Source organism: Lissotriton vulgaris, chromosome 4_1 (assembly GCF_964263255.1).
Source record: "Lissotriton vulgaris chromosome 4_1, aLisVul1.2, whole genome shotgun sequence".
NCBI lineage: Eukaryota > Metazoa > Chordata > Amphibia > Caudata > Salamandridae > Lissotriton > Lissotriton vulgaris.
The window spans coordinates 671523832-671535587 of NC_141691.1; the positions used below are offsets into that span (position 1 = coordinate 671523832).

General features: G+C 45.4%; 1 protein-coding gene across 1 annotated transcript in view; it reads right to left on the reverse strand.

Annotated features, from left to right (window-relative positions):
- VAPA (VAMP associated protein A) overlaps positions 1-11756 on the reverse strand; it is a 333878-nt gene that overhangs the window by 45964 nt on the left and 276158 nt on the right. The window contains exon 5 of the mRNA XM_086964938.1: positions 1656-1811. Within this exon, the coding sequence (XP_086821064.1) occupies positions 1656-1811 (156 nt within the window). The remainder of the gene's footprint in view (positions 1-1655; positions 1812-11756) is intronic.

Below are 11756 nucleotides of genomic sequence, written 5' to 3' on the forward strand. Positions count from 1 at the left end.
TACTGGGAGGTTGGGTACACCAGCTACAGCTTTATAAGAAAACTAAGCATTTGTCGTGTTCCTCAGATGTAATGAATATGGCCAGAGAATGGCATATTCTCGAACGCAAGAATGATGGCCTGTATTGGGTCCTTTTCTCAGTATCAGCTATATGTTTATTGGTGTGTAATGTCTATCTAGTTTGATATACGACGGGTCTCACTGCGGACTCACCTGTGGAGGAGAAAACTTTGCAGCAGAAACCACATACGTGCTAAATATCACACCTTTTTTGTAAGACGTTATGCGAGGTACTTCATTTTACTCATGTTTACAGGATAAAGGAAAAGATGGCCATTTCTTAGACATGGGAAAGCAAAGTTCTGAACTTTTCATTTCACAAGTCTCCATCCCAACGAAATATCTATTTTGAAAAAATCTTTGGTACTAGAAAGGTGGTATTTAAACACAACTGTAGACATACCATGCTAATACTGAAAGATACTGGTTACGAGTCTATTTGGAACCTCATATTGATGCTAGTACTCGAGATGTGGGATGGACATACCAAAGTACTAGGACAACAAAGGAATCAGCTGTGGTTCAACATTCACATAAGCAGCAAACCTATGCCTGCAGAAACAAAGTTGCAGGTCTCCGGAAAGGTTCAATAGCATCCATGCAAAAATGCCTTTCATGGACTGCGAGGCAGTAAAGCGAGGTCCTCTTTAGTCACATTGGGAAGGCCACTGCAGACCTTTCACCATATTTCACTTCTAAGTTAATACGCAAAATACAATAATTCTAGATTCCCATCACGCTCAGAATCCAGTTATGAAGTCAAGGCCAGGGCTTCGGCGCCAGACTAGTGCCTACTTTGAACTGGTGGTTGCAGGAGAGGCCCATCAATACTCATTTTTGGGCACTGGCGCTTATTTTTAATCAACAGAATTTGATCCAGAGCAAGTGAGAAAAACATAAAAGGGAGAAAGAAAAAAAAAGGCAAGGTTGAAAAAGAACCTCCAAGAATGAGATAAAGCAGCAGGGAATGTTGGTTGTTGGATGAAAGAGTCATGAGGTGGAATCAAGAATAGGAGTCTTTTGGATTCAGCACGCCCAACAGTAGTAGCAATTTGGGCCTCAGCACCATTTCTTTTACAAATTAAGCAATTTCCTAGAGAACAAACCACTGCAAACCATTACACGCTCTAACCCAGTGATTAATTTCATAAGATGCAATACCTGCAAAGTTTAGATTTTTTACATATTTAAAATAACTTTCCAAAACGAAAACACATCGGAATTGTAATACAAATGGGGCTGGGATTGCACTGGAGCCCTATACATATGGTAAAGTCAGAACATTTAACTGCGAGCTTAAGCACATAAGGAATGCGTTAAATTCAGAACTAGAGCACGAGAGGTGTGCACATGCATGGTCTGGCGCACAATTCTAGTCTCACACTCGCAAAAGAGGCAGGGTTGGTCAAAAGTACATGCACGAAAGACAGACATTTGTGGAACAAAAGTCCATCACTGAGAGACGGTATTTTATCCTATTTACCATAAAATAGCAGATTTTGACTGACAGCAAAGCAGATGTGAAATTTTGAGTCTCAACCACATGTACACAGTCCAAACTAAAGCAAGGCAAATTCATCAACGTAGGTACTTACAAGAAGTAGTTTATTTTTATCAGAGAGTTTCACCACTTCAGCTTGAAGTCTTTTACACTCTTCCATCAGCTTCTTTGTTTCTGTGTCATCCAGTGCGGCCGGGTGTTTTGCATGTAAATGGTGCGTTTTGATAGCTTCCTCTTTGTGATGAGAATGCTAGGAATAATTTATGAAATGTTTAATTCCAACCACATCCTACAATAATGACAAACGTTAGAATTTTTTTTCCATGCAAACCAAATACCGTGTTCCACTAACACTTTACGATCACCTTGCTGCATCCAAACTCTGCCCAGAGTCCAAAATAAGGATTGACATTGGTACCGCTACCAGATTCTTATTTGCAAGTAACCAACCAATGAACCCCACAGAATTATGTGTTAATCTAGTTGTGATAGCTAAATTGTGATGCAGCAAGAAAGAAATGTAATACTTTCACGACTGAACGAAGCCCTTATTGTTCAAAAGTAACATATCAAATAGGCACCAGACAAAACGTTTATCATTGATATGATTAAAATAAAAAATACCTTTATGATCATTCCGATAGGTTCACTTTTCTTCCCGATCATTATAGTAACTTTTAGAATCTGCCTCATTACCTGAATGCCGATGCGTCAGAGTCAGAAACAACTGCAACAAGATATTCCCAGGGAACAAAGCAGATGTTTCTATTTACCTGAACTCACTCTATACTGGTTCATTTCCAACCATTCCCACCAAATTCCAAGACATTTTTCCTACATGTGCACTCGGGCAGGGCAGATGTCACAGCACGAGATGAAAGACTTAAGAAACCAGAAACCCTCCCAATTTGTGCCTCAATCTTTCAGAATAGGAAAACAATCATATAAAAACGTCAACCCGCCTGGACAGCAGATCAATAGGTATTATATTTTAACTTTGCCTGACGACTAGCGAATTAAAGGGAGTCTACGGTGGCACAGTGTTAAGAATATATGTGCAGAAATTGAAACTAGGCGGGCAGCAGCAGCAAGGATATCTCCTTCAGTGCTTAAAGATGCCCATCTCATGGTTCCACTTTCTAGGTAGTCCTGCCCGCATAATAAACATTGCAGCAGGGGAGTGCATCCACTGGAACCAGGGCTTCTATAAAGCACAAGTTTTCAAAGTCATTCAAAAGTTTAAGGAAGGCACTCAATTTATCACCTTCACAAGACCAGCAGGGCCGCACGCCCAGTTTTACTGAGACTCCGCTCTCAAGGACAAAACCCCCCACCACGTGGGGGAAATGGAAAACTGGAGGTGAGAGCTTACTTCAAGGCTGAGACCACAGCGCTGTGACAATATCTTAGATCAGTATTCCCCAAAGTCGTGAGCTGATTTTTGGTGTAAGGGAAAGTCAAAGCAATAAATAAAGCAAGCACAATAAAGATGCCTTCAATTCTGTGTTTAATTTGTCACATTTGGTGATTCAAAGGCAGAGGTTACATGTCTGGCTGATTTATTCTTTTAACATGAGGATTGCTGTTTACTTTTCTTTCTCTGACTGCAAAGTGAGAAGAGTTTTTAAAGTGAATTATGTGACAAAGTATGTAGGATGGTGATTTTTGCAATACACAACACACTGTAAATACTTATGAATGAACTGTATGCATCCAACAGTTAGGAAATCAAAAATAAAGAACTTTATTTTTAATTCTGAAGTGTGTTCGATAAAGAAGTTGATAGGATCAAAACAAATCATGACACTTTGCGATGCACAAATAAAATATTCACAGAAACCAGATTGACACGATATAGTTTGTGATATATATATATATAGATATATATATATAGATATATATATATCTATATATATATATATATATATCTATATATATATATATCTATATATAGATATATAGATATATAGATATATAGATATATATATATATATATATAGTTTTATCAGCAAAATTGTACCTCTGTACAAATTTAGTGCCATTTCAATGAAAAACCTGTTGTCTGTAAATGACAATTTGCCACCACAAAATGCTTAAGTTAGATTCAAAAATTGCCTTGGCTGCTGTCCATTAAAAGGTAGGTGGGTGCCGACCGTTTGTTGCTCTAAAAAGTGGGTTATGAATCTAAAAAGTTTGGAAATCACTTTCTTAGATGATGTAGGAAAAAATACCTCCCAAAAAGGGCCATGAGCTTAAATGTGCCATGTTGGACCTGGCCATTTTTGCAAGGTCGTCCCTGAACTTTGTGCCTTCCTCTTGTATTGTTTCTGACCTGTTTTTGTTGGTTTTAGGACTCTGGGCACTTTACTACTGCTGATCAGTGCTAAAGTGCACATGCTCTGTGTAAATTGTATGGCAATTGGTTGTGCACTGGTATGTTTGACTTGCTAGTAAAGTCCCTAGTAAAGTACACTATGTGCCAGGGAGGTAATGCAAATGCTACTAGTAGGTCTGCAGCGCTAATTGTGCCACCCACATAAGTAGCCCTAAATAGATCTCAGGCCTGCCACTACAGTGCCTAACGCACAGTTTGTCAACTGCCTTGTTGTCCTGACAAGTGCACCACCTTGGCAGGCCTTACCCTGCCCTTTTTTATGCACATCAGACACCTCTATAGTAGGCCCAAGGTACCCCCCTGGGCAAGGTGCAGTGTATGTGAAAGGTAGGGCATGTACTGAGGTGTGTACCATGTCCCGACAGTGAAATACTGCCAATTTCGTGTTTCACTGTTGCAAGGCCATCTTGCCCATAGGACAAAATGGGGTAACATGTTTCCAGCATATCTTCCCATCGTCATAAGATGGAGAGATGGAGTTTAGTGTGCCTGAACTCAGAATTTAATAGCACAGCGTTTTGTGAAGATGGTTTTTGAACTGCGTGCTTAGAAACCACGCTTTTAGAAGTGGCTGGTTTCTTGTCCTAACCATCCTGGTTGCCTCTGCCTGGTTGTGTTTTGAATGTCTGGGTTTGGATGTGAAAGGGTCTGGGGAGGTGTCCTGACACCAGGTAGGAGTAGGTGAGACAGCAACAGGCTGACCTGCATTTGGTGTGGTGGGCGGAGTAGCCCCCTGGATGTGAAGAGGGCTGTGCTGCTACCACAAAAGGATGGCTCCACCTCCTCCAGACACTCACTATCAAATGTGAGTTGAAACCCCTGAACTCAAGACTAAAAAAAGGGTTGAAACTACTTTGTGATCAAGAGGAGCCTCTGCCAAAGAAGAGCAGATGAAGAGACTGAAGAGAAGGACTTCCCTGGCTCTGTGTTCTGGGGCTGGCCTGCATTTTTCTAATTTGACTAAGGAGAGGACAAGGGACTTTGCTGTGTGGTGTGTCCCCCGGCTTGAAAGGACTTTGCTGTGTCCTGAAGTAACTTGTCTTCAGGGGCCTGAGGAGAGCTGGTCCCCTGTTGTGGAAACTCTGGAACATCAATGTTTCCAGCCGTGCCTCAGCGACGATTGGTGCGTTTGCTTTTGCACCCCGGAGACTGCTTTGTGGTCTGTGGTCTTGTTTACGAGGAGCCCCGTGACCGCATTGCCCCGGTAGCATGAACCATCGTCAACGTAGCTGCATTGTTGTTTGTGGCCTGTAACTGAGGCACTGAGTAAGGATCACCACCGCCGGCCCGAGCTGCAACGTGCTAAAGGATTTCTTGAAGCTAAGGAAGCTGCAAGGTGAAAGGGATCGTGATCATTGTTCGCCAAGAGGAATCTGCCCAAGATAGTCAACGAAGGAGAAGGCAGCGCCGCAACCCATCCGGCTACAGCGTCGCCTAGTAAAGGAGCTGCAATGTCATCGGGACCGCCCAGCAGGACGACCGGGGAGAGAGGGGAAGGAAGCGCACCCCCCAGGTAAGGCTTGGACTCTGGTCGGGAGCCGCAAGAGTGTGGCCTTTGGAGGCGTGCAGGAGGAGCACAGAAGTGCTCCAATCTGTCTCCTGCTGCACCGCGTTAGACGCGCAGAGTCTGCGAGCGGCCCATACCTGCCCACCAGTACCAGGGTCGCCCCTTTAAGTTTACAACCGTTGTCTCTGTTGTTGGGGCCTAGTGGTGCCCGAACAGACTGCGCAGATTGGCTTATAGCATTATTCTTTGAATTACGAACTGCATTGTGCTTGCACTACGAACTGCATTGTTCTTGCACTACGAACTGCATTGTTCTTGCACTACGAACTGCATTGTTCTTGCACTACGAACTGCATTGTTCTTGCACTACGAACTGCATTGTTCTTGCACTACGAACTGCATTGTTCTTGCACTACGAACTGCATTGTTCTTGCACTACGAACTGCATTGTTCTTGCACTAAGAACTGCATTGTTCTTGCACTAAGAACTGCATTGTTCTTGCACTAAGAACTGCATTGTTCTTGCACTACGAACTGCATTGTTCTTGCACTACGAACTGCATTGTTCTTGCACTACGAACTGCATTGTTCTTGCACTACGAACTGCATTGTTCTTGCACTACGAACTGCATTGTTCTTGCACTACGAACTGCATTGTTCTTGCACTACGAACTGCATTGTTCTTGCACTAAGAACTGCATTGTTCTTGCACTAAGAACTGCATTGTTCTTGCATTAAGAACTGCATTGTTCTTGCATAAAGAACTGCATTGTTTTTGCATTAAGAACTGCATTGTTCATGCATTAAAGCACCGCAATGTTCTTGCATGAAGAACCGCATTATTCTTGCATTACGAACCGCATTATTCTTGCATTACGAACCGCATTATTCTTGCATTACGAACCGCATTATTCTTGCATTACGAACCGCATTATTCCTGCGTTACGAACTGCAATAGTACTTGCATTAAGGACTGCAATTGTACTTGCATTAAGGACTGCAATTGTACTTGCATTAAGGACTGTCTTATTTCTACACTACGAACTACATTACGAACTGTATAGCATTGCATTAGGACTGCATCAGATCATCGTGAACTGCTCATTAATACCGCAAGAACCTACTAGTGATTGTTGGCCTAATAACCGGCAAAGTGAAATATTACGAATAAGCATATGTTGGATTTCAATCGTTTGGTCTCCTCGTATTTCTTTTGATAAAGATACCGCTATTTTTTAAAATCAGTGTGATGCCCATTTGTGGTGTTATCACTGTGTTACTGGGAGTGTGGTTGCAAATACTTTACACATTGCCTTGGAGATCAGCCTGGCTTCTCGTGCCAAGCTACCGGAGGGTGAGCAGGGCTTATCTAAGATTGTCCCTCCTTTCCCTGACTAGAAGCAAGGGTCCCTATTTGGACTAAGCTACCTACCTCAGCCAACTAAAGACCCCCAGTTCTAACATGAAAAGATACATGGATCATATGAAGAGTCCACTAGCCATTGGAGAAAACACTCAGATCTAGTCCAAACAGAGGAGAACAAACATTTGCAAAACAGTAGGTTATGTATTTGTTAAAGTTAGGACTGTTGATGTTGAAAATATTTTTCACTTATTTTTATATTTGCAGTTGCAGTGTAGCAATTATATTTGCATAGCTTTATTGCCATTGGTATAAAAAGGTAAAAGTAAATAAAAAAGTCATTTTAAAGCCAATGGCTCTAACTTTAAGAAATGCAAGACCTATTGCATTGCAAATGTGTGTTTACCTAGCTATGTTGCAGTATGCAGTACCATATGTGGCAAAAAGTGGTCCCATGGACTGGGCATCAGGTTTATTCTCAGTCCTAAGGAAATGAAAAACACTTAATTTCATGCTTAGAAAGCACCAAAGCAAGATTCATGCAGGTCTATCATATCGCATATTTTCAAAGGACTGGAGGGGCCTCCAGGGTAAATTCCATTTAAAGAAAAGTGCTATTGGTTTAGGTGTGGCTGGGTGTCCCTTCTCAGAGGATGCTGGTTAGCGTAAGAGTGTTTTGCTCCAAGGAGGAATGACATTGGTGGGTGCCCAAATCATCAAGAAAAGTAGCCGAAGGGGCAGCTAGGTTAGTAAACTTTGTAAATCATAACCCTTTTTAGGTCGAGGACCGTCGCACTGCGTAGCAGTGGGCAGAGTCGAAGATTTTATGTTTCTTAGAGGGGGCTTGGAATCCGCCAATCTTCTCCATTGGCTGGCCTAATAAATGCTGACAATCCATTGGAGGAGAGGGGCGTCACTCGGTTCAAGCCCGTCTTTTTCGGATTCGGGGGCGTGTTTTTTGCGCTCTTTCTATCTGTGACGTCATCCATCATTCAGCAAAAAACACGCGCCCGATTCCGAAAATTTCGGAGCTTTGTGGCAGCCATTTTTTTGGTTTTTTTTTGTTGCTGCTCTTATCACAGAATGCAAGAATTAAGGCAGTCGCCCAGGATTGCAGGATGTTGCGGGACCCTGTCGAAACTTGAAACCCAACCCAGGATTCACTACGATGTCCCCCCTGTGACCAGACTAATTTCCTCCCTAGTTACCGTCACAATACTACTGAAACTTGAAACCCAACCCGGGGTTCACTACGATCTGCACAATGTGACCAGTCTAATTTCCTCACTAGCTACACCGTCACAACATTACCCCCAACCGGTTAGCCATGTGGTATCAGAGTGCCTCGCTCGAGCTCTCTTATTAGCTCTGAGGCAACAGGCTCCCTGGGAGCGCCTATGACGCGTTTGTCCTTCCTCAGTGTTCATGCCGCTCCCGGGATCCGCAGCTGTTTTGGTGAGAGCTGCAACGGCATGCCGAGACAGCGGCTACTCCCGGGACCTCAACACCACCGCCCGCGGCAAGAGAGACAGCAGGGGGCGGCGGACTTGGCGACCATGGGGAGCAAAGGATGGCCGGGAGGGTCACCTGCAGGGGTATGCTTGATCAGGAGGGTGAAAGTAGCAGTCGTATGAGGAAAGAGGAACTGTACCGCAGGCAGGGAACGTCCCTTCAGCTTCCTCTGATCCTGCTTGATCGGAAGCTCAGATGGCTGGTTCCGCGATGCGTACCCTATGATAAAAGGCGCCTCTTACCCGTGAAAGCAAGGAACACATTACTCCCACAGCAAGCATGCTTGCGTAAATTCTGTATCCCCACCCCTAGCCCCTGACCGCTCTCCACAGGAGGGAGTCTTGCAGCCGAGGGGGAGGGGAACCAGGGATGAACATGGGCAGTGTATTTGTAAGCCCCCTAAAGTGTACATCCAGGACAGTATCTCCTCTTCACTCTTCCCCGGTCTGCCTACGCCATCTACTCTGTTCTCCTCCGCACGAAGATCCTGGTGCCCTTACTACATAGGCATCCTCATCCCCTGCTGCAAACTTATGCCTTGTGTTATAGATGCCATCCCGAAGCTGAGACGCACCCTCACCCAAGCATCAGATACAAATTGCCCCAACAATCCCCCTCGCAGCGTGCACCGGGGCCACGTAGCACCCTACAAGTCTTCAGCTAAATTTGGCACCAACCACTTTGGCAGAATTATTAACTAACCACTGAATGGTAAGGAGAGTATCGGAGCACTTGCGGCCGCCCCGTGCTTTACCGACCGACCACCCTTGTGACTATCAAGTGCTTAGGCCCAATCCCAACCTGCTGAGTGTCCCTGACTAAATCTAACCCCACAAAGGGGGGGGGGGGGGGGGGTGTTCACCCCTATTCCTTGGTGTGCCAAGTCCGATGTCCTCACTAAGCCATGTGATCGAAATCTGGTAAACTAACCAGATTATTAATGTGGGCATCAGAGCACTTCACATGAGCACCCAGTGTGTTACTGACAAACGCACACAATGCAAGAATTAAGGAAATCGCCCAGGATTGCAGGATGTTGCACGACCCTGTCGAAACTTGAAACCCAAGACGGGATTCACTACGATCTCCCCCCTGTGACCAGACTAATATCCTCCTTAGTTACCATCACAATACTACTAAAACTTGAAACCAACCCGGGGTTCACTATGATCTCCACAATGTGACCAGACTAATTTCCTCACTAGCTACACCGTCACATTACCCCCAACCCATTAGACATGTGGTATCAGAGTGCCTCGCTCAAGCTCTTGAGCGTTACAGAGGGCACACCAAGAATTGGAGGAAAAAGCAATTTGCCCAGAATCGGCCGATGTGGAGCGTTCCCGCTGAAATTCGTCGACCACCGCTATAGCCTCCAGCCACGCCGTCTGCCCTACAAACTCACGAACCCTTATGAACGACTCCCTCTGTACCTTGTACCTTTTATGTAACTCATGTAATCCAAAGTCCTTATGTAATGCAACTGGTTCTTATTTAAAGCGATTTGACACCTTCGGGTAATGTTGGCGCTATATAAAATCGCAAATAAATAAACACCCATCTCAAACCGCCTAGCACCAATTAGCATAAACCCAGTGTTCAGCATATCAATATTCACTCAATGACAGGGTACCGTCCCCATACATTCCCGGGCGCAAGATAGTTCCTCAATTACTACTTAAAGGAAATTGCAGCCTTTCAAATAAACGCAACCAGCTGCAAGGAAATCTGATCAATTTTATGACATAACGTGTACCAGTGTACAGACTAGGTTGCTGCACTAAAGGAAAGCCAGTCCCTGTCTGCTGGACACAGACCTAACGAAAGCACCCACTCTCCTCTATTGAGACGTCTGGTTCTCCCGACCCCGGGTCACAACCTGCCCGTCCCGAGGCTACACAAAGCAACAACCCTCCTTTATTGCTACATCAGGTTCAAACGACCCGGGACACAACCTGCCCGTCCCGAGGCTGCACCAAGCATCTCACCTCAATTGAACATCAGGTTCTCCCGACCCCGGGACACAACCTGCCTGTACCGAGGCTTCACTCCGGCCAGCCCCGTCCCTGCATTGCCCTGCTAGTTTAATCCAAAGCACCGCTCCCTAATTTAATCTCTGAGAGCCCCTGTAACCCTGGCGCTGACAACAAAACGTAAAGGGCAGCTGGCCACCAATTAACCATTTGTAAAGAAAACCATAACTAAACCGCTGCGAAGGGAAACGTGCCGCCCCACTCCCAGCGATCGCTGTCTCAGTCAACCAGAACCGACAACGCTGCATCCACTCCAGAATGCTCAGGCGTTCTTCATGGCCTCAGTGCACACACAACTCGCCGCCTGCAACATTACACAAAATGAATCTATTTCCGAAAATTCGGCGTGCAAACTACCCACTATGTACAACGAGAATCGGTGCACACCCTAATTCGACTAACATAACATTGCGTGCATGCGAACATCCTGTAACTGATTTGCAGTCCACCGTCCACTACAGCGTCGGTGCCACTCCGTGCGACATAGGCCTACACAACAATACCAACACTTGAAATTTACATCCGTATTATCACCATTGAGGCCAGCATCTCACCACCCAAGTCCGTAAAATGCACACCCACACTCTGTTGGAATCAGTGCACCCGCTCATTCAGCCCAAATTAACAAAAGTGTCGCTGACTATCCATGCTTGTTCTACATAACAGAAGTATTGCCACCTGGGCACCACTTAAGGTTACCAGCAGCGCTGTTAAGTCAGACCTAAACAGGATTTGTTGCATAAAAATACCTTCAGGCTGGGAGAGAGTGGCAGCACGGCACAGCAATCTCCAGGTTATGTAATTCCCTTTCAATTCTCAGCGATGTCTTCTTCGTCTAATGGATCTGCCCCCTGGCTGTGCTTGCTCCCCTACCCCCTGGCTGTGCTTGCTCCCGTGCCCCCTGGTTCCCGTGCCCCCTGGCTGTGCTTATTCTCCTGCCCCCTCGCTGTGCTTGCTCCCCTATGTGTGTGTGTGTGTGTGTGTGTGTGGCTCAGAGTGTGTGTGTGTGTGTGTGTGTGTGTGTGTGTGTGTGTGTGTGGCTCAGATTGTGTGTGTGTGGCTCAGAGTGTGTGTGTGTGGCTCAGAGTGTGTGTGTGTGGCTCAGAGTGTGTGTGTGTGGCTCAGAGTGTGTGTGTGTGTGTGTGTGGCTCAGAGTGTGTGTGTGTGTGTGTGTGGCTCAGAGTGTGTGTGTGTGTGTGGCTCAGAGTGTGTGTGTGTGTGTGTGTGTGTGGCTCAGAGTGTGTGTGTGTGGCTCAGAGTGTGTGTGTGTGGCTCAGAGTGTGTGTGTGTGGCTCAGAGTGTGTGTGTGTGTGGCTCAGAGTGTGTGTGTGTGTGTGTGGCTCAGAGTGTGTGTGTGTGTGGCTCAGAGTGTGTGTGTGTGTGGC